The sequence below is a fragment of the Panthera tigris genome, chromosome D4, assembly GCF_018350195.1.
Source record: "Panthera tigris isolate Pti1 chromosome D4, P.tigris_Pti1_mat1.1, whole genome shotgun sequence".
Classification (NCBI taxonomy): Eukaryota; Metazoa; Chordata; class Mammalia; order Carnivora; family Felidae; genus Panthera; species Panthera tigris.
Window position 1 is genome coordinate 83,132,373 of NC_056672.1, and position 27,793 is coordinate 83,160,165.

At 52.2% G+C, this 27,793-nt stretch overlaps 1 protein-coding gene across 2 annotated transcripts; it reads left to right on the forward strand.

Moving 5' to 3' along the window:
• The first annotated feature begins 1,880 nt into the window (after nt 1-1,880).
• OLFML2A (olfactomedin like 2A) lies at nt 1,881-27,387 on the forward strand. Of its 2 annotated transcripts, none has more exons than XM_042964637.1 (8): nt 1,881-2,078; nt 9,995-10,258; nt 16,103-16,210; nt 17,678-17,887; nt 20,335-20,584; nt 22,784-23,014; nt 24,055-24,240; nt 25,636-27,387. In XM_042964637.1, the coding sequence occupies exons 1-8, from the start codon at nt 1,962-1,964 to the stop codon at nt 26,238-26,240; spliced, it is 1,971 nt and encodes a 656-aa protein (XP_042820571.1). In that variant the 5' UTR covers nt 1,881-1,961; the 3' UTR covers nt 26,241-27,387. The 2 variants fall into 2 exon arrangements, with proteins under 2 accessions (XP_042820571.1, XP_007094451.2); XM_007094389.3 differs by lacking the exon at nt 1,881-2,078 and adding an exon at nt 2,194-2,279.
• Nucleotides 27,388-27,793: the final 406 nt, after the last annotated feature.

Genomic DNA, 27,793 nt, shown 5'->3' on the forward strand with positions numbered 1-27,793 from the left:
CAGGGGGTAGGACCGAAAGGGTGAAAAAGAGGAAACAGAGACCACGGGGCCATACTGGACAGCCAGCAGGGGGCGGAGTTGGGGGAAGTGGACAGTGTCCTTTTTCTTCCAGAGCCTAGCCAGAGTCAGAGCCAGGCTGCATGGGGAGAAAGGTCTGAGAAAGGGAACCCCTGCCTGGTTCTGTTTATTTTAAGTACATTTTGTCTATTATTTGAATAGATAGGACACACATTACAAAAATCCCAGATGCAAAGAAGTATTCAATGAAAAGTAAACCTTTCTCCTTACTGATTCCCAACAACTGTTTTCCCTCCTGAGCAATAACCACCATAATGATTTATTGTGTGTCCATTCACAGTCTATGCACATAAGAATGCACATACCACATTTATTTTTTTATACTAATCTAGCCCTGATTTTGACATGTCCCCAGATCTCTAGTTATGAAAGAGGCTAATTTGTACTGAACACCTGAAGCATGTGACTCGTTAATGCAGCTCAGAGTTAGGGAGCACCAGACCTTGTGCTAGGTCAGTTGTTCTTCAAACTATAAGTCCCTTAGAGGGCTTGTTAAAACACAGATTGCTGGGCCCCATCCCTAGAGTTTCTGCTTCCTTAGATCTGGGGTAGGGCCTGAGAATTTGCATTTCTAAGTTCCCAGGTGATGCTGAGGCTGCTAGTCCTGGAACCACACTTTGAGACCACTCAACTAGCTACTCATGCACAAGGTATGTGCACAGTTGACTTCTCTCCCACAAGGAAAGGCGTAAAGATCACAAGGAAACACATCAACTAGAACGTTTCATGTGGGATGAATTCTATGAAGAAAATGAAGAGGGGGAAGGGTTATGCATCAGGGAGAAGTGCTTGAGAGTAGCATTTGGAGTACATATAAGGGTTCCTTTTTGAGCAGTTAAAGTTTACAAGGGAAGATAAATAGACACACAAGTTGAACTGTCTTGGATCAGGGGAGGGTCACCTACGGAGGCAGCGTGGAGAGGAAAGAGGTGTCTGGTATCCCGGAGTGCGCAGAGGTGCAAGGAAAAGCAAAAGTGCCTGAGAAAGAGCCCCGTTCGAGGTTATACGGGGAATCCGAAAGAAACCGAGAGAGGAGAGAGTTTGGGAAGGAGGCATGATCAAGAGCCATCGATCCTGGGAGGTTAGAGGTGCCGCCTTAGGTGCGGTGACAGGAGGTCCCGAGGACCTCAACTAGCCATCTCCCGAGCCAGACCGACAAGCACTGGAGCGAGAGGAGGGCAGGGAACCTGAGGCGGGGCGACCAGAGGCGGCTCCTTGGGAGTTTTGCTGCCTAGGAATCAGAGAAATGAGCACTCCCTCTTGAGGATGGGGAAAAGGAAGGCTGTTTAAAAGGCAGGAGCTACTGGGGGTCTACGGGAGGGATCACGGAGGGAAAAGGAAAAGAAACAACGGGAGAGAGAGGTCTGAGTCGTGAGATGGGTAGAGGTGGCGGGGTCTGGGTATTTGGAGAGCTGAAAAGCTCACCTGCTCTGGAAACATCACTCATCTGAACTTCACAACCACTCCAAAAGGAAAGCACTATTTTCTCCATTTTATAGATTAGGAAACTGAGGCTCAAAGAGGTGAAGGGACACGCCCACGGTCCCACATCTCACAGAACAGGACCTTCCTCCGTGTGTCGACCCTGCGCTCCGCGTTTTGGCCCCGAGGCTCCTGGGGACTCCGAACAAGACCCTTTTTTGTGTCCTGGCAGGGATGCCCTTTGGAGAGCCGCCCAACGGCGAAGAGGCCCCGCAGAGAGAGGGCCGGGCAGGGCGGGGTGCCCCCTCCACCCTAGCTCCGCCCCCGGCAGCGCGGGAGGGGGCGTGGGGCGGGGGGGCGCGCCGCGCGGGCTTCGCTGGCGGCTGCACAGAGCTCACAGTGCGGCCCGCGCTTCCCAGCGTCCGCACTCGGCCGTCCGTGCCCACCGTGCCCATCCCGCCATGGCCGCGGCCGCCCTCCTAACCCGGTCCCGGCCACTGCCCCTGCTCCTGCTGCCGCCGCTGCTGCTGCTGTTGCTGCTGCTGCTGCGCGCCGGCCGGGTGCGCGCTGACAGTAAGGTACGGCGCGGCCCTCTGATCGGGGCTCAGCTCCGCGGGGAGCCGGGCGCGAGGGGGCGCTGTGGCTAGGGTGCCGACCGAGGAGGGTGTCCGGGCCAGGAGCGGAGGACCAGGAGTGGGAGACCCGGCCGGCTCAGCAAGGAAGCCGCTGGGGCCAGGACCCAGGGAGAGGAGCGCGTGGGGGAAGAAGCGCTGAAGATGGTAGGAGTACTTGGGACCTGGGGCCTGAGGAAGGGGCTCCGGGACCCAGTCCAATGCGGGGAGAAGGTCAGCACTGAAACCCAGGGCCAGGGAGAGGGGACCCTGGGAGTTTAGAGGGGGCTCAGACAAGAGATGCAGTCCCCAGCCCAGGAAGGGGATTCCTAGGAGCGCTGGGCAGGGGCAGTCTGGAAATCCGGCTGAAAGTTTCCGCGGCAGGCTAACCAGGTGGGGTAGACCCCTGGGTAACTACTAACTACCCAGGGACTCCAGGATTTGCAACAGAGCCGGAGTCAAGGCTTTCAGTCCATGCTGGGCATCCAGAGTCCCTACCCAATAAACCTAGTGGGCTGGCCACTTGCCTGGCCTCTGGTAGTCCTGCTAGGGATCTAATGCGCCTTCTGGAGGACACCGTGTTTCCCTAAGGGACCTGAGCTTTTGTTCTCTGTTGTGGCTGACCTTTCAGCCCTGGTGTCAAGCAGACCTGAGTTCAAATCCCACTCCATCTCTCATCTGGGTGACATTGGGCCTTTACCTCTCTGAGCCTCCATTTCCTTGCTTGTAAATATGGAAATAGTTCCCACTTCCTGCAGTTGGTGTTCTGTAGTGAGTTCATGCCTGTAAAATGTGTAGCACCACACCTGGTGCCTAGTAGGTGCCCAATAAATCATACTGTGATTAAGAAATCTTATCAGGGGAACCCAAAAGGAGGTGAGATCCAGAATGTTGAGAGAGCAAGCACTCAGAATCAGTGAGAGCAGGAACCCCTTGAGGGTGTTCTGGAGATGACCCAGGAAGGAGAAGGGGACTGGGAATGAATGAGGGGTGGGAAGAAAGTAGGGCCCTTACTCATACAGCAGGAGAGCAAAGGAGTGACTTCTTTGGTGTCTCTCCAGCCTCTTTCCTGGGTAGAAGGTGAGGCTGCACTGCCCACAAGCAAGGTAAAAGGCAAAAGCCACTAGCCACAGGTTAAGTTTATGAGCACTGGGCACTAGCAGACCCTCACCCTGAAGGTTCAGCTCAGGGTACGAAAACAAGTGAGCTGCAGTCCTGACCATGCACTCCAAAGATAAGAAGGGAATGCATATCTTTCCTATTTTACAGATGGGAAACTCGGGTGTATAGAGAAGTGGCCAGCTTGTGAACCCAAAGACCTAGGTTCTGGCCCTTTGTTGTTCTTTGATCGTGTGACCTTGGGCAAGTCACTGCCTGACTCTGGGCTTCAGTTTCCCCATCTGACAAACAATCTCTGTCCAACTTCCTTTCTATGTAGGATCTCTCGGATTCCCTGACCTGGCTCAGGTAGGGGAACAGTAAGCAAAAAAAAAAAAAAAAAAAAAAAACTCCACATAACCTGATCAATGCTTTTCCCCTCCCATCTCTGGCTGGGAGGAATATTTGGTTCTGGGCATCCTCTGAGCCATGCAGAGGACTGTAGAGCTTGTGGGGGAGGGCTAACATTCAAAACAAAGCAAAGACAAAGAAAACCCAACATGTTGTTTATGTAGTGAGTCAGCCAAACACTTGCTAGGTTGGGTGTGTGTGTGTGTGTGTGTGTGTGTGTGTGTGTGTGTGTGTGTGTAGCTGTTCCAGGGCAAGCTGAGGCTGGTGGGTAGGGAGGTGCACTCTAGAGCCTGCAGGATGCAGCACAGCCCTCCTCAGACACCTCCCACCCCACACCACTTCAGCCAGCTGGGAAAAATAAAAATCAAGTGATGGGTGAATTTACTCTGCATTCCTCAGCACAGCCGGTCTCCTGCTGGCCCTACAGAGAGAGCTGTTTTCATTATCACCCTTTCCCTCCCCCATAACCATCCTTCCTCTCCAAGCCTGTCCTATTTTGGAGAGGGGGGAGCCCTTCGAGGGCGAGCCTGGGACTTGAAGCCTATCTAGGGCCCTAAAGGGTTAAATTGCCCCCCACCTTAGGCTTCCTGGGGGAGTCCAGCCCCCCCACTCCTGCCCCCCACTCTCAGGGGTGCAGGGGCAGCTCAACCCCAGTACTCACCACAGAACTCTGTGGTCTCAGGGAGCTCCTTACTCAGGGTGTTTTAATTTATAGCAAGTGTTTATAGCAAGGTCTCTCCTAAACAGGACTTGGAATTTTCATCTAAGGAGGTGCTTTGTCCAGCATGGGAGTGGGAGAAGGGCTTCACAGATTCCCTGGCATTTCTGAGGGGCTGCCCAGCTTGGAGGGACAGACAGGTAACCACATGAAAGCCAGGCATGGCACTTGGTTCTGCTGTATGCCCTTGCAATGTGGCTGAGGATTCCCCATTGCTACTTCAGTTGCCCCATTTGTGAAGGGTGCCTCACTGCCATGCATCCAGGTGGTGACAAGGGGATGGGGGTCTTTGGTCATCCCTGCTGCTGACCAGGGGCCCAAGGACGGAGGGTAGGCCAAGGCTTGTGGGGACTGGGCCAGGAGAGCAGGAGGGGCTGGCACAGGCAGGCTGTGGTGGCGCAGGCTGGATCAGATGTTCTAGGCCAGGCTGGTCTCCGGGGGCTTCGGTGCTGTTGCGCCTCTGCTCGGGAAGTTTCTGCCTGTGGGTGTAATTGAAAACAGGCTCAGGGCAGACAAGGGATACAAATGATGTCCTCCTGTACACAAAGAGTGTGGGGCCAGGTCAGGCCCCACAGGGTCTCTCCACAGGGAAATTCTTGCCCCAACATTCCTGTTGGCTGGGGCACCCAGAAGAAAGTACTGAGAAACATCCTGTGTGCCAAGCCCCACGCCCAGCACTTCAATTCAGAATCTTACACAACCCTGCGGCCAACCTCTATTTGACAGGTTGGAACACTGAGGGTCAAAAGAGCCAGGTTGAGGAGTATGGAGAATCCTGGGGTTACAGGATTCTCGGCCTTCAGTGGGCATCCAGATGGCCTGGGGAGCCTCGGAGTCTGAGTTAAGAAGTGTGGACTCAGGCCAGGGCACCTGCATTTCCCAAGTGTACTCCAGGTCATTCCAAGGCACATCCTTCCAGTTGAAAACTCATGGAGATATAGGGAGCCATGAAGGTTTGTGGAGCAAGAGAGTAAAGATCATCAAAGGGGAGCTTCTGGAAGATTATGCTGGCAGAGAGGAGGCTGCTGTGTTCCTAGGTAGCAGTTAATGTGGTCTGAACTTGGGCTATCATCATGGAATGGAGAACCAGGGATAGAGATGGGAGGTAATTAGGATAAAGAATTGGAAGAACATGACTGATGGCTTGTCCAGTGTAAAAAGGAGGCTCAGATATCTGGGTTGGGTGGGAGGGTAGTTGGACATAAGTTGAGGAAAGATGCTGGGTTCAGTTTTGGATGGCTTAAGTTTGGGGGTCCTATGCCATCTAGGGAGTGTCCAGCTGGCACTGGGCCCTAGGGGAGGGCTTTGAGGGGGACATGGAGACTGGCTCCCAGTGAGTCTGGGGTGGTCATGTGGAAAGAAGGAAGACTCTACCTCAAGGTAACACAATGTGAATCTGTTCATTTCTATAACATTCTAGAAGTGTAAACCCTCCTCTTCCCACTGTGGCCAGATTTATCCATCTTTCTTCAGAAAAATCTCAAGTACGCCTTCTCACCATCTCATTGGAGGATTCCCTTACAAATACCTAGGGATGTTTTTTGGTTTGTTTTATTTTGAGAGAAAGGAAAAGGGAGGGGCAGGGATTGAGAGTGAGACAGAGAAGGAGAGCGAGAGAAGGGCAAAAAGAGAAGGAGAGAGAGAATCCCAAGCAGGCTCTGCACTGTCAGTGCAGGGCCCAATGCAGGGCTGGATCCCATGAACTGTGAGATCACAACTTGAGCTGAAATCCAGAGTTGAACGCTTAACCGACTGAGACACCCAGGCACCCCCAAATACCTAGGGATGTTTTTCAGCCTGAGCCACCCACACACTTCTGGGGTCTCTGGCAGCAGGTGTGTGCTGAGTGAGGCTGTAGAAAGAGATGCGATGTGATGCAGGGACTTTGCTGCTTCACAACAGCTCCAGCCCTCGTGCCAAGGGCAGGGTGGGCCGGGTCCTATACCATCCCTGTGACCCAACCCAGGGCCCCCTTTTCTGTCCCAGCTCAATTGTTGTTGGAGAAGCCCTTGCCTGTTGACTATGGGTGGTCATGGGAGGAACAGCAAGTAAACCAAAGTTTTAGAGTCAGGCTGTTCTTAGTGACCCTGGACAAGCCTCTAGTCTTCTCTGATGCTCAGATTTCTCCTCTGTAAGAGGGGGCTGTGATGAGAGCAAAGAGAGGTAGAAGATGACGTGCAAACATGAGGGAGGGTTGTTGGCGGCTACTTGAATAGCACGTACCCCTTAAAGAGCAGTTACTCTGTGCCAGGCTTGGTGCCAGGCGCTTTGCATGCATTTTGACTCATTTCAGCCTCAGGTCAAGCTTACGAGGCAGAGATTATTATCCTCCCCGTTTTATGGAGGAGGATGCAGAGACTCAGAGGGGTCAAGGCCATGCAGGGAAATGGAGGAGCTGGGATTTGAGTCTGGGCTTGGCTCCTCACCATGGTGCCTTGCTGCCTCCAATCAAGCACCGCCGGCCCCAGTAATCACCGAAGGGAGGGCCTTGCCTAGGTTCCTGGCAGCTGGGGCTGGGAGCAGAGGCCCTCTTCCGACTCCTGGCCGGTATCAGGGCTTTGGCCGCCCCCCTCAGGATGTAGCACCTCATCTGAGGAGACAAGGAATATTGCAATCTGATGTGGAGGCTGGTGGGGGTGGACGTTGGGATTATGAGTGGGTCCCCAGGAGGAAGCCTCTCTGGCCTGGCCACACAGAGCACATCCATATCCACCCACTGGGGAGTGGCTGGGGGTGGCTGGAGGTCCCAGCAGATCTGGGAAGGGGGCCCAGGAGTCTCGAACGGAAGGCAGGCTTAAGGCACTGGCCGAGATTTAAGGAATGTGCAGGACCCCTAGCCTGGCTGTCAGCGTTCACAGGCAGGGGAGAATTGCCCCAAAGTGCCCAGGGTACACTCTGCCCACAGAGGGCCCAGGACAAAGCTACTGGTAGCTTCCTCCTTCCCCACCCTCCTTGTCCCCCAGGGGACTGGAAGTCTACCCACACTGGGCTCTAATCCCCTTGAACAAGTCACTTGATGGCTCCAGGGCTCAGTTTCCTCATCTGTAGGACCCTCTAAGAATATCTACCACTGCATATACATAGAGAAACAAGCAGGAAAACAACCCCCTTTCAGGATTATTGGTAGTAATAACAACAGCTACAGCAAACAGACTGTACTGTGGGCTCCTGGCACTGGACTGAGCATAATCCTGGCATTCCATCTCTCAGTCCTTTGTTGGGCAGACACTAGTAGTACCCTCATTTTACAGATGAGGAAACTGAGGCACAGAGAGATTAAGTAATCTACCCAAGAACACACAGCTGTAGGTGGCCCATGGTTGTTGCCTAACCACTGCCCCCACGCTTCCCCAGCACTTAGTGAGTTCTTAGTAAATGTCACCTCCGAGGTCTGTGACCCAGGATGGTCCATCCACCATCTCTCCACAAGGCAGCCCGATAATAATGATGATGATAATAATAATAATAATAATAATAATAATAATAACTTTTCATAATGCAGATCTGAACCTGGCTCTCCCCTGCTTAAAATCTTTCCGTGACTCCCCAGTGTTTTCAGGAAGAAACCAAGATCCCCAACCAGCTTTCAGGGCCCTCCACAAGCTGGTCTCTGCCATCCCCGGGTTCCTGCAAGTACCAGCCAAAATGATTCCCCCCTAGATCCCCAAGTGCCAGGCCATTTCTCATCTTTACATATCTGATTTGCTGTCCCTCGAATGCCCTTCTCTTCCTTAAAGATGCCCTCCAAGGGTGACCTCCTCTGAGCAGTCTTCATGGGTGTCTTCCTCTGTGTTCTCAGAGCCTACTCTGCCAGCTTCTCATATAGCAGGAAAGCTCAAGAATGTATCTCAACCTATTTCTTCTGCACCTCCAGCTGTCACCCAGGGTCCAACAGAGGCCAGAGGCCCAAACAGGCATCTGACAGCTCAGAACAGATATGGGGTGCCTTTGGCCCTTCCTCCAAGGGCACTGCGACATTCAAGGGCACTGGGGTTGGCAGGAAGCCCAAGGGAACCATAAACTGAGTCCTGGTTACTTCAGTGAGAGCTAAGTAGCCATGAGGCCTGGGGTGTTTGTTGGTTGAGCCTTGGGGAGCTGTGTTCCAAGAGCCTGGAGCCCAGAGTAGGCTGGCTGAGCCAAATAGGGAGTGGCCAGAAAGGCTGAGCTGCCCACCATCTCACAGCTACTAACCCAGGTTGCAGACACCACGGTCTTAGCCCTGTGCTCTACCATTTCTGCAAAATGCAGGCTTATTTATCCAACAGATATTTACAGAGCATCTTCTATAGGCTGTGCAGGCACTATTCTGTGGTATAGGAGAGAACTGAACAAAGTCCCTTTCTCTAATGGTTCCTTCAGTAGAGTAAGAAAAAAACAAGCAAACACAAATATAATACTTCAGATATATATATATATATATATATATATATATATATATATATATATAATATACCTAGGTATAATAAAGAAAAACAAAGCCACTAGATAAGGGGACAGAGTAAGGGGAGGTGGGTTAGTCTGGAAGGCTTCTCCGAGGAGGTGATGTGTAAGTAACATGAGGGAATAAGCCAAGGGAGTATCAGGGGAATAAGAGTTTCAGGATGAGGGTATCACATCTGCAAAGGCTGGAATGGAGTAACCCAAAGGAAGGAAAGGGTGACAAGAGGAAGGGTTGAGAAGAGGCTGTCAGTTCAAGTAGGCCTTGAAGACCATGGTAAGGACTTTGGAGGTAACTAGCCCCCCCATACACAGATATTATTGAAGGATGTGATGCACATGAAAACCGGGGTCTAGTCAGTGCCCGATAAAAGTTCTTCATATCTTTTACTATTGTGATAAAATACACATGATATTTACCATTTTAAAGTGTGCGATTCAGTGGCATTTAGTACATTCACAATGTTGTGCAACCATCACCACTACTTAGTTCCAGAACATTTTCAATTACTCCAAAAGGAAACCCCGTGCCCATTAAGCAGTCTTTCCCCATTTCCCCTCTCCCAAGTCCTGGCAACCACTAATCTGCTTTGTGTCTGTGGATCTGCCTAGCCTGGATATTAATAAACGGAGTCATACAATATGTGGCCTTTTGCGTCTGGCTTCTATCACTTAGCAGCATGTTGGCAAGGTTCATCCAAGTTGTAGCATGCATCCATACTTCATTCGGTTTTTGACTCAGTAATATTCCACTGTATAGACGCACCACTTTTGTTTACCCATCAGTGGATGGACATTTGGATTGGTTCCACCTCATAAGTATTGTGAATCATGCAGCTGTGAACATTCATGCACAAGTCTTTGTTTGAATACCTGTCTTCTGTTCTTTGGGGAAGTCATCTTTAGATAATAATTCTATCTAGAAGCAGAATTATTGGGTTCTGTGGTAATTCCATGTTTTGTTTTGTTTTGTTTTGTTTTGTTTTTAAGAGTTAAAAAAAAATTTTTTTTAGAGTAATCTCTACAACCAGTGTGGGGCTCGAACTCACAACCCTGAGATCAAGAATCACAGGCTCAACTGCGTGAGCCAGCCAGGCACCCCAAAGGCCAAGGGCACTGGATTGTGCTACCTGTCCCAGGTGCCTCCTCCTGGCTCCTCCTCCCTCCTCCTTCTCCCCCCCCAGCACTGGCCTTCGGCTCACCGGAGCCCCTCTTGCAGGTGTTTGGTGACATGGACCAGGTGCGGATGACCTCAGAGGGCTCTGACTGCCGCTGCAAGTGCATCATGCGGCCGCTGAGCAAGGACGCGTGCAGCCGGGTGCGCAGCGGGCGGGCACGGGTGGAGGACTTCTACACTGTGGAGACCGTGAGCTCAGGGACCGACTGCCGCTGCTCTTGCACGGCGCCACCCTCCTCACTCAACCCCTGCGAGAACGAGTGGAAGATGGAGAAGCTCAAGAAGCAGGCACCGGAGCTCCTCAAGGTAGACTTTCTGGGGCGGGGGGGGGGGGCAGGGAACGCCTCCTGGATGAGTATCTAGCGTGGGCTGTCCTTTCAGTGAAAAGTCCACACACTCTGGGTGGCTGCTGTTGTTACCCCATTTCACAGGGGAGGAAACCGAGGTTCCCTGAAGGGAAAGCCACTTCTTGCCCAATACTATTTGCCAGTAAGTGATGGAGGCGGCGTTTACACAGTTTACCCTGTGTTCTAGCAGGTGTGCCCAATGCAGGCTTCTTTATGCAACAGATATTTACAGAGCACCTACCACCGGCCAGGCGGCACTGTTCTGGGGATAAAGGGGGGAACTCATCGTGCCTTGAGTAAGGGAGACAGAAAATAAGCAAACAGATATATACTTTATCACCTAGTTCAGTGTCCTATATTTTACCCAAACCAGTTCATCTGTCAGCACCTTAGAATATAGTATTTTAAATTTTAAGTTTTGTGGCATTTTATCGTTTTTAATGTAATGATACCACTTCCCATATTCAAGCACCACCTGCATACCAGATGTTGTGCTAAGCTCATTTTACACATTTTTTTTCCTCTAAATTCTTGAACCATTCTGGGAAATATGGAATCACTGTCCTCGTTTTATACTGAGGTTTGGGAAGTTAGGTGACACAAGTTATGTGTGGCCCAAGCTCTCACATAATGGCAGGTAGCTTCGGGGTCTAAACCATACTTTTATATAAATTTTATGCTTACCTCCCTCCAGCCACCTCCATAGGCAGATCAGAAAGAAGCCCCACCTCCAGGGACACCGCCCCATGCCAGGGCCTACCACCAGGACACATGGCTTGAATAGGCATGTGCAGGCTAGATCACAGTCCCCACAGCCAGCCAGGCACCTTTGTGGCATTCATAACACACCCAGCTCTGTGCTTGGTGGGGCTGGGATTTGAACAACTTCCTGCTGTATCCAAAGCATGTGTTCTAAACAACGTTACTCTCCTGTTTTCCTTTCTGTAATGGACTAGATAAACTTGCTGTCTTTTGAGAGTATCTTTTTCTTTTACAATTTCTTCCAAACATATGAGTATCTGTGTTGCTTTTTTTGGTATCAAGAACTGTGAAATTGACTGAGATGTTACCATACTTCTAAGATAACAAGTCAGCCTGCCCGTTTCATGGATGCTGGCAGAAGACACAAGCCTCCTGGGTCAGAGACTAAGGACTTTATTACTCACAGCAGCCAGAGTATCTACATTTTCTTGAACTGATTCTTCCAGCTCCAGTTCCCATGGGGTGATACAGTGAAGACCAGATAACACCTGCACACACAGTGGGGTATTTCTCAAGAGTGGAGCCCCAAGCTTAAAAAATCCAAAACTTTTATAATGGGCACTGAGCACACCTTCCCGACTCTGGAGGGAAACACTCTATGTTCCAAGATTGCTCACCATACAATAAGATGTCCTGGAACAAAGACAGGCAGCACGTCTGCATGCAAGACATGCAGAAAAAAGCAAGAGGCCCGTGAAAAATGGTCTCCCACATTTGGCTAAAAATATTTTCTTTAAATTTAACTTTAGTTTTATTTTTGTAACAACTAAATGGATACCAAAACTCTCAAAGCTGGGATAGGATTGAATTTGAGGACAAGTTACCTCTTAACAACTTGTCAGTCCCCGGACTGCACTGTCTCCCTGAGGCTTCACTAGGGCTCTGCAGACTTGAGGCACTGAGGCCATAGGGACAAACCCCAACTTCTGTTCAAGCCCACTTCTCATTAACTAAATTGTAAGCATACTTTACATGAGGATACACAAAACCTTTTCATACATCCTGGCGAATTTAATCCTTGCCACAGCCCTTTGGAGAGCAAACTTATGGTCCTAGCTTTACTTGTGGAGGAATCTGAGGCCCAGAGAGGGATTGTGACTTGCTCTCAGCCAGGACCCCATTGTCCCTTAGGTCTTTTCAGTACACAGCAGCCATGATGGTTTTCATTCAGTCTTGTAGGACCAGAGTAGGGTAGCGGTGAAATTGACCCAGTAGGTGGTATTGTAGGAGGAGAGAGGAGGAGAAAATACTGTGTCTCATTCACACTGTAGGTGCAGGGGCAGGTACCTGAGAGGTACCCAGAAAACCCCAAGAGAGAGGTGCAGAGGCAGTATGAGACAGGGCTGAGGCCTCTCCCATTAGGCTCAGCAACTTGTCCTTCAGCAGAAGCCTGTTTATGGGAAGTCCCCCAGGAGAGGAGGTTAAGGGAAGCCCATGGAGGAGGGGAAGCAGGGCACACCCATGCTATATCCTCCCCTGTCTCTACCCCAGCCCTTTCAAGCTAAGAACTTCGGCTGTGATTTGGTCTTTGTTGCATGACTCTGAGTAGAAGGGAGAGGATTTTTAGATTCCCTTTCTTGGGGAGGTTAGTGACAGGTGCATACCTTTTACCTCTTCACTCCTTTTCCTTCTGGACATGAACTAAACATGGGCCCACCCTTGAGGAATCCCCAGTCCTATGGGGACACAGCTCCTGACTCTAACAATGTTAGTGTCATTGGTGCTGGGCCACCGGATGTCCCAGGACTGTGGGAACCCAGAAGAGGAGGTAACATTAGAGCTGGGCTTTGAGGGCTTGGTAGGAGTCCCTCAGGCAGAGAAGAAATGAGGGTATTATGGGTGAGAGCAGGTGGAGTGGATGTGGCCCAGGATGGCTCTCTGCACTTTCTCTGCTCCAGCCCCACTAGCCACCTGTCAATTCCTCTAGCATAGGGTTTCTCAAACTATCTGTGGTGAAAGACAAATTTTTTTTTTAAAGTTATATACCCAGAAGATGCATTACTGTGCCGAAAGCGTGAACAGATTTATGGCTCTTGTTATTTATTACCAGTTTTCTTTTCTTTTTTAATTTTTTTAATGTTTTTATTTATTTTTGAGACAGAGAGAGACAGAGCATGAGCAGGGGAGGGGCAGAGAGAGAGGGAGACACAGAATCCAAAGCAGGCTCCAGGCTCTGAGCCGTCAGCACAGAGCCTGACACGGGGCTTGAACTCACGGACTGTGAGATCATGACCTGAGCTGAAGTCGGATGCTTGACCAACTGAGCCACCCAGGGGCCCCAAGACAAATTTTTAAAAAATAAGAACCAGGGTGCCTGGGTGGCTCAGTCAGTTAAGCGTCCGACTCTTGATTTTGGCTCAGGTCATGATCTCAGGGTTCATGAGTTTGAGCCCCGCATCAGTGCAGAGCCTGCTTGGGATTCTCTCTCTCTCCCTCTCTCTTTGCCCCTTCCCCACTCATGCTTTCTGAGTCTCTCAAAATAAATAAATAAACTTAAGTGTTTTTTTTTTCCTCAAAAAAGGCAGCCTTTAAAATTTTTTTTTAAATAAAAAAAAAACAAGAACCAATACTTTTGGAAAATGCCATAAAAATGAATTATTCAAAAAATGAAACAGAAAACAGACATGCAAAATACAAATCCAGTGTTTTACTAGTAGAGTCAACAGATTAAAAATTTCTTTGTCAAAGGGATCTGAAAGTTTGTAAAAGTCTACTCCCACTTTTTTGTCATTACCTTATCATAGATGAGTGACAAATAGCTTGGGCCAATGCTGGTCTGCAGACCACACTTCGGTAGCATGGCCCAAACACACCGTGTTTCTTCTTCCCTCCCGCTCTTTATACAAACTGTTCCCTTGGCCTGGATTGCCCTTCTCCTGCCTTCTTTGCCTAATTTGGGCTCCTCCTGCGGAGCTCAGCTCAAACAAAACTCCCTCCTGGCATACTTTACTAATCCACATCTGCTCCTAGACAAGGTTGGCGTCCTCACATTAATGATCTGGGCACCTCTCTGTTACGCTCTGTTCTTTGACAGCCTGTGAAGGACCATGAAGGCTTGTGTCTATCTTACTCATCACTGTCCTTAGTTCCTGGCCCACAGGAAACATTTGCTGAGGCCATTGAGGTTACATGGGCAGAGCATAGAGGGCTCGAATGCCAGGCTTAAGAAGTGAAAAGTCATACATGAGCACTGGGGAGCCATGACAAGCTATCTAGCAGCAGAGAGACCCACGGTCAAAGCCGTGTTTTGGAAAGCTAGTTTGGGTCACCATGAAGGCAGTAGACTGAAGCTGGGAGGATCCCCTTTAGTATCCTGGAATAGTATCACTATTGCTGGTATTCATGAAGCCCTAAGCAGCATGCCCACTCTGCAGAGCCCTGTCCAGACACTACTGCTCCTGACCACAGCCCTATTGCCTCATTTCACAGAGAAGGACGCCAAAGCACACACGAGTCTATGTGCATGGTTCTCAGACTGTGCTCCCCTGAGCCCAAGGGGTACCGAGCAACTCTTCAGGGTCTGAGCTGGGTTACAGGGGAGCAGACAAGACTCAAGGTCCAACCCCTGCTTCTGTAAGACTTTTCCACTCCCTTTTTCCATTTTAGAGATCAATGCCTACTCAAAGAAAAGATCTCTGGCTTAAAACAACTTGAACACCCCTGGGAGAGTGGGAGTAAAACTGTTTTGGAAACAGCTGGCCAGGGTCAGACAGGAGCGCTGGCTTGCTCAGACCCTGAGAAATGCTGCAGGACTCGGAGTAGGGCCATGTGAGAGGGTGGGCTGAAGAAACAGCCCTCCTCAAGAAGCCAGGGGAAGCTGATTTCCAGCCAGCCCCTTGTGCCCTGGTTTCCCTGACACTCACTGGCATCTTGGCCATCTGGGAAGGTCATATCCTGATGACGTGTGATGGGGATAGGAAGGAGAGGGACATCTGCAGGGAGCAGCCCTGCGCTGGACACGGGTGACACAGAATCTGCCACTGGCCTGTTTGTTGTACAAGCTCCTCCCTTCTCTTGGCCTCCGTTTCCCCATCTGAACACAAGAAGGAATGGTAAAGCAGGATAGGAGAGGGGTTTTGGTGTATATCAATCTGGGATCTGCTGCCGGCCCCACCATTTAACAACTGGGTGGCTTTGGACAAGTCACTTCACCTAAGCTTCAATTTCCTACTCTGTAAGGTGAAAATAAAAGTTTTCCAGACTTTGTCGGAGTGCCTAACTGGTTCAGTCCGTAGGGCATGTGACTCTTGACCTCAGGTCATGAGTTTGAGCCCCATGTTGGGCACAGAGATTATGAAAAGGAAGGAAGGAAGGAAGGAAGGAAGGAAGGAAGGAAGGAAGGAAGGAAGGAAAAGTTGTCCAGACCCTGTCTTTGGGTCCCAAGGTGCAGACTCTGAGGCAAGTGATTCGTGTGCTGGTGATTTATTCTGAAAAGCCCAGGAGAAGCTGGTACCAAAGTGGTAGAGGTGGAGGTGGGAAGAGAAGGAAGCCCAGTAGGGTGTGGTCTCAGGCCAAGCATCAGCTTCAGCCCCAGGGGATGCTGGAGTGTGAATGACAGCCCAGTTGTCCCCCACTGGGGCTAGGGAGCTGGGCTTTTCAATGCCCATACCTGCCAGGCATTGCCTAAGGACTGCCCCAGGAGGACATACACTCCCAGGCACTTTGGGGACACAGAAGCTCTTTGAAGAGGGTCACAGATGCAGGCTGTTAAAAAGGAGGCACGTGGAAGCCAGGTATGGGCACAAGAAATAGGTAAGAGGGATCCCAGGGCATGTACATTGATCTCCAATGTCCACACACCCCATGGGGTTGTCCTGAGGACTAAGTGAAACAGCTCGTTAAAGCCCCTAACACCGTACCTGCCTTGTGATAAGAGTTCAAGAATGGAATCCACTGCTTTTCTCATTATTATTAGCAAGCTGGGTCCAATGGGTGCTGAGGCCCCATGAGGCCATTCCAAGTGGTAGAGCTCCTTTTGCACCATATGTGCCTGATCCTGTGTTCTGCCCTTACCCTAACCCTCTCACCCTTTCCTGGGCAGCTACAGTCCATGGTGGATCTCCTGGAGGGCACCTTGTACAGCATGGACCTGATGAAAGTGCACGCCTATGTCCACAAGGTGGCCTCCCAGATGAACACGCTGGAAGAGGTAAGGGCAGAGATCTACCCAGGAGCCAGGCTGGGTCAACATTGGACGCCAAGGGTAGTGTCTGCAGGGGCCTGGGCAATTCTGCCTTGACCCTGGTGGCTGTTGAAAACTGGACTCCAGCAGGCAGCTTGGAGAGGGAGATGTAGGCCTCTGGGTCCAGACTTCGGAAAAGCGGTCTGACTGGGCTCGTGGGCCTACAGGAAGCTGGTAGGCTGGGTGGAGAAACTGAGGCACTAGCTGGCTACATGAAAGGGATGTGGAGTAGGGCTGGTTGGAACTTGCAGTTACCCTCAGTTCACCAAGACCAAGACTCATACATTACACAAGTCCAGGGCTACTTGTCACATAAAATGCCACATAAAAGTACAGGACTGGCCAAGCCCACCAGGGTAGGGCTTATTAGGACAGCATGGCGGTCCCAGTACCCACTTGCAGCAGACGCATCTTCTGGTCAAGTGCAAATGTGCTGGAGGGCTAGGCAGGTGGCCAGGACCGCCCCCTGAGGACAGCGACAGAGCTGGACAATCCTGGGGCGTCCAGGCTGCAGGTTCAAGGTTTACTGGCACACATCTCTGCTGGCACAGCCTGGCCTCCGCCTGTTTCCTGCATCCGGCCCCTGCTGGGCTGCCGGGAGCCTGGGGCCATGCAGCTGCCAGGAGCGGGTGTGGGGGCTTCCTTTCCCAGCTTCCTTTCCAGAGGGAGGGGGTACCTGGGCATCCTGTGCCCCCGGGTGAGAGATTAACCCCTTGGTCTCCCCAAAGCTGGGGTCACAGTGGCTTCAATTATCCAAAAAGTGTTTGGTGTGTATCTACCGTGTGCCAGGCCCTTGCCAGCATGGGAGTCAGGTAATGGTTGTTGGACTGCTACCGTGCGCCGGTGTTTTCTGTGCACCTCGTACATGCCAGGCTCTCCTGATGCCAGCTCCATGGTTATCCTTCTTTGGCCTTTCCTCCCGTAATCTTAGGAAATGTTAACTCACTTCGTGGAACTAGGAGCCAGGCGATCTGGAGAGTGTATCTGCTGTGGCTGGAACAAATCAGAAATGGTTTCCGTAGCCACAAAGAAATGATTTTTTAATTGTCTTCTGTTTTGCATTATCTGCGCTTTGCTTCTGTTCACTAGGCGATAACTAAAAAAAAAAAAAAAAAAAAAAAAGCAAACAAAAAAAAACCCTTATTGCTAACTCTGAGTGGAAGTGGAGAAAACAGCCTCACTTGGGAGGAACTGGCTCCCTCTGCCCAAGGGAAAAACATCACTCATTCACTTTTTAAATAAGACATGAATGATCACATGGCCTCTGGGCAGCATGCTTTATCCACCCAGGCCTGCTGGTGCCACTGTCTGTACCCTTGGGCCCTGCTCAGGAGACGGGCAGTGAAGCTGGGGTGTCCCCTCCAGGGAGGCGGGGGGTGGGGAGTGGCTCTCAGAGGAGGCTAGAAAGACCTTGATTAAGGTCCTGCCCCACAGAGCGTCAAGGTGAACCTGAGCCGGGAGAACGAGGTGGTGAAGGAGGGCATGCGCCATCTCAGTGAGCAGCTGAAGCGCTATGAGAATCACTCGGCCATCATGATGGGCATCAAGAAGGAGCTCTCCAGCCTGGGCCTCCAGCTGCTGCAGAAGGACGCCGCCACGGTCCCAGATGCTGCCCCAGCCCCCGGCCCTGCTAGCAAGGCTCAGGTGAGTCCATGGCTCTGGTGATGGGGCCAGAAGGTGGGTGGACTTGGGAACACAGTGTGCCAAGGACCTCAGTCCCAGGAACCAGCTGGATGGGGGTTTGAGATCATAGGAGAGGGCTGAGGGTTAGCATAGCTAGAGAGTCTACGGCAGGGTTGGGGGCAGGGGTTGCTGGCATACAGCGAGCACGGTTGACAGAGGTAAGCTGGGAGCAGATGTGGGGATCCAGCCGAGGGGTCTGTTTGCTGAGACAGGTGTTTGGCGGCATCCAAGACATTTCCATTTCCAAACTAGTGGGGACAAGGCTGTAGAGAGGACCCTCCCTGCCTGGTCCTGGGGATGGGCTGCAGCAAAACCACTTTTAGCCTCCCTTGCTGTGGCTGGACCCCTGGCTGGGTCAGGCCTGCTCGGGGGTAGATGGGCAATGCCTCGGGGAACCCTGCAGACTAACACCACTTCATCAACCCAGTCTGGAGTGGAGAATTCCTACAGCAAGTACCCAGGCGTTCCATACTCAAGCTCAGCAGAAAGTGAGCAGAGATAACAGGCAGAGCCATCCAAGACATATAACACACCTTTATGTGCATTTGAAAAAGGCCCTTCTTGGGGCGTCTGGGTGGCTCAGTTGGTTGAGCGTCCGACTCTTGGTTTCAGCTCAGGTCATGATCTCACAGTTCATGGGTTTGAGCCCCACATCGGGCTTTGTACTGACAGTGCAGAGCCTGCTTGGGATTCTCTTTCTCTCTTGTGGTCTCTCTGCCCCTCCTGCACCCTCTCTCTCTTTCTCAAAATAAATAAATTTAAAAATAAAATGAAAGAAAGAAAGAAAGAAAGAAAAAAGGAAGAGAAAGAAAGAAGGAAAGAAAGAAAGAAAAGGAAGGAAGAGAAAGAAAGAAAGAAAGAAAGAAAGAAAGAAAAAGAAAGAAAAGGAAGAGAAAGAAAGAAAGAAGAGGAAGGAAGAGAAAGAAAGAAAGAAAAAGAAAGAAAGAAAAGGAAGAGAGAGAAAGAAAGAAGAGGAAGGAAGAGAAAGAAAGAAAAGAAAGAAAGAAAGAAAAAGAAAGAAAGAAAGAAAGAAAGAAAGAAAGAAAGAAAGAAAGAAAAGGCCCCCCTCTAAGCAGACAAATTGCCAAAAAGGCTCTCCTTCTGGGCAAATAAAAAGGAGCCCCTTGTGGGTGGGCAAATTGTACAGAGGCTCCCTCCTATGATAGATATACACTAGGGTGTGTGGCTTGGCAAATGGGAGTACAGGCTCAATTTCAGTGCCCTCATGCCCCTTTGGCCTGTCACCCATGTGTAGGGCACAACCGCTCCATTCTGCACAGCGGCCTTGTGTTTTGGAGTAGGGAAGAAAGGAGCCGACGTTGTGGAATCCTGACATCCTCTAAACCTGACTTCTAAAGTCTAAACCTGACTTCCTCACAGACAGGATCTCAGTTATTCTCATAACCACCCATGAGGAAGGAGCATCATTGACCATTTGGCAGATGAGGAAACGCAGAGCGAGGTCACGTGGAGAGAGGGCGGCTGCGCCAGGACTTGAACACGCATCTGTGTGACTGGCGAGCCCATGCTCTTCCTCTCCGCCTCTTGGCCTCCTGTGCTGACATTGTGATGATGGGGCCATCTGTGTCTGCAGCCGGGACCGCCTAGTTGCTGATAAAACGTGGAGGAAGCCTGGTGCCTTAGCCCAGGGCAGGCTTCCTGCTCATTCCCGTGTCAGGTCCACAGGCGCGAACGAATGCTGTTTTGGCCACGACACGGAAGGTCTAGATACTGTACTTGCTGTATCTCCTGGAGATTCTGCCTAACAATAGGTGATGTCACAGGGCCTGTGATCTTGTGCCAAGCCAGCATCAGAGGCATTTAAAGGGAAGTGAAAATAAAATGTACAAAACGTTGGAAACTGCATGCACAAAGGGCAATGCCCTTGATGACCAACCCATCCAAGTTTGCCTGAGACTGAAGCGTTTCCCAGGATGCAGGACTTACAGTGCTAAAACTGGGACAGTTTCCCGGCACACTGAGATGACATTGGTCATCTTGCCTCGGAGCCTGAGAACCTCTCCCCTGCCCACTAACAAAGACCCGTGAGTGAGAGAGAGACAGGGATAGGAAGCTGACCTGGTGACCAGGTACCTCCCTAGGGAGTTGATCATTATAATCTACCCCCTGGGGGCGAGTATGCAGGTGGTTGGAAATGAGACAGGAATCTAACCTATGAGGCTGGGCTTGGGAGCTATTGCTGAGTGGGGAAACCCACTTGGGGAAACCCGAGGCACACCCCAGTCATGGACTTAGCCATTCTGGGGGAAAGCTGTGACTTCACGAGCACCTGAGGCGTAGGTCCTGGAGTGGCATGACCGCTTCCAGTCCCCATAAGCTGAGCCTCCGTGCCCTCCCACAACACCTCTTCTACCTCCCCTAAGTCTGAGATTTCACTTCTCCCTCAGGACACAGCTGGAGGGAAAGGCAAAGACAACAACAAATACAGCAACATGCAGAAGAGCTTTGTAGACAGGGGCCTCCCAAAACCTCCTAAGGAGAAGCTGCTGAAGGTGGAGAAGCTGAGGAAGGAGGGTGGCAAGGGCAGATTCCCCCAGCCCACAGCCAAGCCCCGGACCCTGGCCCAGCAGCAGGCTGTGATCCGAGGCATCACCTACTACAAGGCGGGCAGGAAGGAGGTGGCCGAAGCTGTGGCTGGTGAGTTGGAGGAGGGTTGGACCCTTGGGGATTGGGGGCTTGCTGATAGATGGCACCCCAAAGATCACCTGCACGGATCCAGTGTCTTCTCTACAAACTGCCCAGATGTCACCTCCACTGGTTACCTGTTGGTGCCCTTTGTTCATCCACACAATGAGATGATACCCCTCATGGCGTTGTTGGGGATGAAATAATATAAACAATACAAAGGGCCACTCAGTTCCTTTCCAGTATCTTCAGCTGTTTCCGCTCTCACTGGACTTTTCCTTCTTCATTCAAAAAGTTGCTGAAGGTCCACCATGTACTTGCTGTATCTCCCAGAGATTCTGCCTAACGTGGACTTCACAGTCCAGTGGGAAAAAACGTGGCCAGGCAACAGCCAGAGGTGGGGTAGGAGTCCCCAGACCTGTAGCCAGGCCAGCATTCTGGGAAATGACATGGAGCCTTCTGGGCACCTCTTGTTTCCCAAGTGGCTTTGGAATGGATGGCCTCTCCAGCACCCCCCACTTCTTATTTCCCCAAAGAAGAGCCCACAGACTCCTATATTTTTCCTTCGATCCACGGGGGATCACAGTGAAGGGCAACCAAGTAATTAACCAAAAACACAAGAGACCAAAGTTCCAAGAGTACCCAAATTTCTGGGCCATCCTCACTGATGTGGCTCCTGATTCTTCCTCTGAAACCCTCCCCAAATGCCTGAGGGGCATCCCAAGCCTGCTCCCCCTTCCCGGGTCCTGTTGACCACCTCCTTTTGTGAGGACCTCTGCCCACACGTCCGAGGGACCGGAAGGTAGAAATGTGAGGGACCAGTCTCCTTCAAGAGCCCCCTAAATTTGTGGTCTCTCAAGGCTCAGGGGCCTCTTCCCCAAGCCCCTGGTGCTAGCTGCTGACTGGCTCTGAGTCCTGCCAGCTCAGCCTGGCCACAGAACAGAGCCTCTGACCCCTGGCTGGGCACTGCCCAAGAACAGCTGCAAGCATCTGGCTCTGCCAGCGAGGCCCGTGGGAACAAGCCTCTTGCCCTGGTAGGCTGCCAAGGCCAGATTCCCCTGAAAGAGGGTGTGCCCCATTCCCGAGAGACTCCAGGGGCTGCCCCACAGTGGGGCCTGGCTAAACCCTATGCAAAGAGGAAGCCTGGCAGGGAGAGAAAAGGAAGAAGTCGGGTAATTGTCCTGGAGTCAAGGGGCCTCGTCCCCTGGGGGCCACACCATCACTTTTCCTTTGTCCCTGGCTTCTCGGTTTTCTGTGTACTTTCACAATGCTGTTGCACTTGATCCAGGTGAGGAAACAAGTTCAGAGAGGTGAAGAGACTGGCTCCAGGTTTCACAGTGAGTGGTGGCACTGGAACCCAGGTCAGTGGGCTGCAAAGCCTGCCTTAGACCCCTTCACAGCTCTGTCCTCTGCTATGTGGCACTGAATCTTCCTGCTTTCCCTATGCAGGCCCCATCCATCCCAGCCCAGAGAAGTGTGTGGGTCAGGGATGACCCAGACATGGCCCCACACAGGTCTCACAGGAGCAGAAAAAGTCATCCTGTTGGCAAATGCCTTACCAGCAGGGGTGGGAAAAAGGGAGGGTGGTTTCCGAGAAAGCCACGAAATGAGAGATAGGAGATGAGTGGGGGGACAGAGACAGAGACAGAGACAGAGACCTGGAGTCCAGAGGTGATGGGAGGCTGGCTGCACCTGCCCCTCCCTGCTTGAAGTGGCAAATACTGGGTGAGAGGAACAGGCTGGGTTCCAGGGGAAAGGATAAGGAAAAAGTCTGCAATTTGGGAGCAAGGGTTTCTGCCTCCTGGAGTTGAATCGAGGACATGAAAGAATTGGTACAAAGTGTTTGACACTCAGGAGGGAAGGGGTCTCATATTTGGCACCTCGTACTTGCCAGGCTCTGTGCAAATGATTTGTATACGTTTTCCTCTGATCAACACAGCAGCCGCACGTGGTGAGCCTTGTGATTCTCGTTTCATAGAAGGGGAAGCTGAGGTCCACCAAGGCAGGCGACTTGGCTGAGCTCACTCAGCTGGGGTGCTCGGAGCTGGTCTGCTGACCGCAAAGCCTCCCCACCTCCCACTTTTTGAGGCCTTTTACTCCTCAGGGCCTCCCCGCTTCTCTCCGCCATGGCCCCAGAGCTGGGAGCCAGGTGGGCCTGGGGAAGACACTGGGCAGCAGCTCAGGATAGAGCACAGGGTCTTCTCCCCGCAGACAACGCCCTCAAGGGCACTTCCTGGCTGGAACAGCTGCCGCCCAGGGCCGAGGGCAGATCACCAGAGCCCAACTCAGCAGAACAAGACGAGGCTGGGCCCAGGGCCTCAGAGGGAGCGGATTTGGCCTCCGGCACCCCCGGCTCGGACCCCACCGTCACCTCCACCCTGACTCCCACCACCCGTCCCCTGCCCACCGAGCCACCTTCACGCCCAGACGTCCCCAACGCAGGTGAGTAAGCCTCGCAGGGGTCAGTAGGATAAAGCCCATGGGCCAAATCCAGCCTGCAGCCTGTTTTTGTATGGCCCTCCAGCTAAGAATGGTTTTTTACATTTTCAAAGGGTTGCAAAAAAAAAAAAAAAAGAATACAGAAGTATGTGATCTGGAAAGCCTAAAATGTTACCTATCTGATCCTTTATAGAAAGTTTGATGGACATTTACAGTGAAACAGGTAGTATTTTCAACAAATCCTTCTTAACATATCACCTAGGATCCCATCATCAAATCCAGCAATGATTTTCATATCTTAATTTTTTTTTATGTAGCTTTTTTGTAGCTTTGGCTTGTGTCTTTCGGTAGAAGTGTTTCCTATTAAATCATTGAGCCCATCTTTCTGGAGGGCCTCTTGGCTACCTGTGATAACAAGGTATTGTTAAACCCATTGCCTACTTTGGCCTGAGTGCATTCCACTTCCAGGAATCTTTCCTGAAGGGTCCATCGGCAATGTGGACAACAGCTGCAGCTTAACTGGTTCCCTCCCAGCCTATTTCCAACATCAGAAAACTGGAAATAATCTGAAGGTCTCACACCAAGGGGACTGGGGCACAGCTGTCTGGTGGCCTGGTAGAACCTTGAAATCACATCATTAAAAAGCCATTTAATGATGTGAGAAATCGCCCAGTGGAGGGAAAAAACAGGATACATAAAACTGAATCTTCAGAAGAACCACGGTTTTTTACCGTATGTCTGCATGACTGGACATGCAAAGTTAAAAAAGAAACAGAAGGAAATACAACATGTTTAAAATTTTCTTTGGATAATGACATTTTGAATCATTTTTATTTTCCTCATTCTCCTTTACTGAATGTTCTGTGTTTTCTCTGTTGATCAGACATTGCTTTGATCAGGAGGAAAGGGGGAAAAGGGCTGCGAACAAAAAGATCAGGAGGGATTTAAGTATGGCCCAGATAACGCTCCCTGGGCTGCTGCTCCAGCTCGGCTCGGGGCCTGTGGGTCTGAGTATCAGACGCTGTACCCCTCACTCCCCATAGGCAGAGAGATAAGCTGTGAGGGCACCCTCCGGGCTGTGGACCCCCCCGTGAGGCACCACAGCTACGGGCGCCATGAGGGAGCCTGGATGAAGGACCCCGCCGCGAAAGATGACAGGATCTATGTCACCAACTACTACTACGGGAACAGCCTGGCAGAGTTCCGCAACCTGGAAAACTTCAAGCAAGGTTGGGGAGCCCGGAGATGGGAAGGGGGGCAGGGTGTGGGCGGCCTGAGGAGGGCCTCCTATGGAGACTGAGCCTTCTTTTTCCTGTGGTTTCCTGTGGTCCAGACTTCCCCAGCCTGGCCCAGCTCCAAATGATCGGCCACCCCAAGGAGGGGCATCTGAGGGCACCCCCTATGTGCTGACACCGAGCCAGGAGCTGGAACACAGCAACAAACAAGAGGGATGTGGTCCTGCCCTCCTAAGTGTACCTTACTGTCAAGAGGAACAATACTTAGAGTTTCCTCTTCTTGAGCACTTACTATGTGCTAATCATCCTGTGTGCGTCAGCTCATGGTATCTTCAAAATTCTGTGAGGTGGGGGTTGTCACTCTGTTTTGCAGGTGAGCCGAGCTTAGAAGAGTTGCAAGTCTGGGCAGGGAAAGACAGAATTTGGGTTATCAGATCTGGTGCGTGATGGGGGAGGAGACACTTAGACAGGACCCACCCTCCAGAAATGCATGGCCTGATGTGAGAGGCAAACACTTAAAAGAAATAATTTCAGTGTAGTGTTTGTGGGAGAGCTCAAGGGTCAGTGGAGATCAGACTTCCCAGAGGAGGAGGCGATGCTGAGCTGAGCCCTGGAGGCAGAGCAGGGATGGCCATGCAAAAGCAAAAGGGCCAGGTATTCCACGCAGCAAAGGCCCTGTGTGGGCCAAGGCCTGGCGATGAGAGGCAGGGTGGCATAGAGGAGAGGTGGGGGAAGCAGAATGAGAGAGTAGGCTGAGGCGGCCCTCGTGAGCCACATCAAAGTTTGGGTTTATCCTGATAGCTGTGGAGTCACAGAGTATGGCCTGGAACAGCCAAAGTCCTTCCTCTGCCAGGTCAATATTGGCCTGATCCCTGCCTCAAGTAGCTCACAGGCCGGTGTGGCGGAAGCCAATGAAAAGTGCCGAGGCAAGGATTATGGTAGGTCAGAGGAGAGGCCCTCACTCAATCCCGGGGTCTTCGTGGGAGGCTTCCTGGAGGAGGTAACGTTGGCTAAGGGCTCTGAAAGACAAGGAGGAGACCTTCCTCAGGCAGACAGGATGGGGAATGGAAGTCCAGACGAAAAGAACAGCATGGGCAAAGACGCTGAGACAAAGCATAGAGGCTGTCTAAATCCTGGCTGCCCCATTCCATAACTGTGCGACCTTGAACCCTCTGCCCCTGTTTCCTCCTTGGCAAACGGGGGTGATAACAGTACCTCCTCGGTGGGCGCGGTGGGGTAGGATGGTTGGCCCAGCTCCAGGCCCATAGCACACTCAGTGTCCCTTGCTTGCAGGGCCACTCAAGAGCCCTGGGTGGCCTCGCCAGTCCTGGGGTGAGCGGGGAGGCTGTCTGGGAGGCTCAGGTGTGACCCTCAGCCCTCCACACACAGGCCGCTGGAGTAACATGTACAAGCTGCCCTACAACTGGATCGGCACGGGCCACGTGGTGTACCAGGGCGCCTTCTACTACAACCGCGCCTTCACCAAGAACATCATCAAGTACGACCTGAGGCAGCGCTTCGTGGCCTCCTGGGCGCTGCTGCCAGACGTGGTGTACGAGGACACCACGCCCTGGAAGTGGCGCGGCCACTCGGACATCGACTTCGCCGTGGACGAGAGCGGCCTGTGGGTCATCTACCCCGCGGCGGATGACCGCGACGAGGCCCAGCCTGAGGTGATCGTGCTGAGCCGCCTGGACCCCGGCGACCTCTCCATGCACCGCGAGACCACGTGGAAGACGCGGCTGCGGCGGAACTCCTACGGGAACTGCTTCCTGGTGTGCGGCATCCTGTACGCCGTGGACACGTACGACCAGCAGGAGGGCCAGGTGGCCTACGCCTTCGACACGCACACGGGCACCGACGCGCGCCCGCAGCTGCCCTTCCTCAACAAGCACGCCTACACCACCCAGATCGACTATAACCCCAAGGAGCGGGTGCTGTATGCCTGGGACAATGGCCACCAGCTCACCTACACCCTCCACTTCGTGGTCTGAGCATGGACCTGTGCTCACAGGAGAGGAGGGGCAGTGGGCACGGGGGCTCCCCACAGCAACTCCTGCAAGGGGCTCCATCAGCAAATATTTTGGGGGGGCCAGGTCCCGGGGCAGGTGCTGGGCATGTGGCACAGCCAGGTCAAAGCTCCCTTGGCCCCAGTGGGTTAGTAATCCCTTCCACTCACAGAGCACCCTGCCAAGATCTTCGTGTGCACTCAATCCCACTCAGTCCTCCCACTGGCACCCTTGGAGGTAGAGATGATTCAGCCCATTTAACAGATGAGGACACTGAGGCTCAGAGAGACCGTTCCCTTGCCTAAATAGCCTCACTTTGGATCAGGCAGGCCATGCTTTACAGATGAGGAGACCTGACCACACTCCCCTACACCTCCAGGCCTCTCCCTACTCCTATAGTTTCTCTTGCTCTCTCAACTCTGTCTCCCTTCCTGAGGCCGCTCTAAACCAGAGGCCTCTGGGACCCATGCACTAGTGTTGGTTGGAGGCTCCGCTCCGTGTACCACCCCCGGCGCCCGTTCTGGCCGAACTGTTGGTGGCCCTGGGCTTCAGGCCCCTTGGCCAATGTTCCTGCTCCTTGCCTCTAGCCACCCCCCCCCCCGCCCCTGCCACCCCTCCTCACCGTTCTGTCCAACCACATTCCAAACCTCCATGGTCACCCAGCCACTGAGCAGAAACCACACCCCGAGGAAAAATACCAGCCCCTGTTCCAAGCTCCCCCTCCCTCTGTACTCATTTTTATTTTCTCTTATTCCGCCTCAGTGCCGTCATCTGTTTCCGCAGCAGCAGCTGAGAAGGCTGCAGGCAGCTGTCTGCCAGCCCCGACTCTACCAGGGTGGGCAGCTGGGCCAGGCCCTGAGGCTCCCTCTCCACCCAGAACGGCTGGCTTTGGCCACACACCACAGGCCATGGGACCTCTCCTCGGCCCTTCCCAGAGCCTTTGGGCCTGCGGTCCGTGTTGTCGTTTCTCTCTGGACCTTTGAACCCACAACCTGTATGCACTCAGGGATACCTCCAGGACTGCCATGAGCAAGACCCTAGACCCGAGGCTGGGGTGGTGCCGGGATGAAACAGATTCCCTCTTCCTTGTCACTCCTGACCTGATCATTTAGTGGAATGGCCCAGCAGCAGGGGTGGGGGTGGTAGGGGGAGGGACACTGGGGGGGGGGGGGGGGGGAGGCTGAGATCGGAGCATTTGGGTCCAGGGGAGGAACCAGACCTTATGGCTGCAGGCAAGTGCTAGAGGGTAAAAGCTGGGAGGGAAGGAGAAGGGGCTCTGTGGACCAGGCTCTTCCTGGCTTCAGAATTATTGGTGCACAGGTGGGCCATCTCTCCTGGAGCTGCTGGTGGCTTCCCTGAGCCTCAGACCCAGATAGCCCACGGGACAAGACCTTCAAGCCTGCCCCTCATCTGCCGTGAGCTAGGAAGAAGTTCACCAGTCCCACTCCCTGTTTCACCAAAGGAGAAATATGCCCAGAGAGGTTTAGAGAGTGGCTCGGGACCACACTGGGGAACAGGACACAGCTGATCTCCCAGAA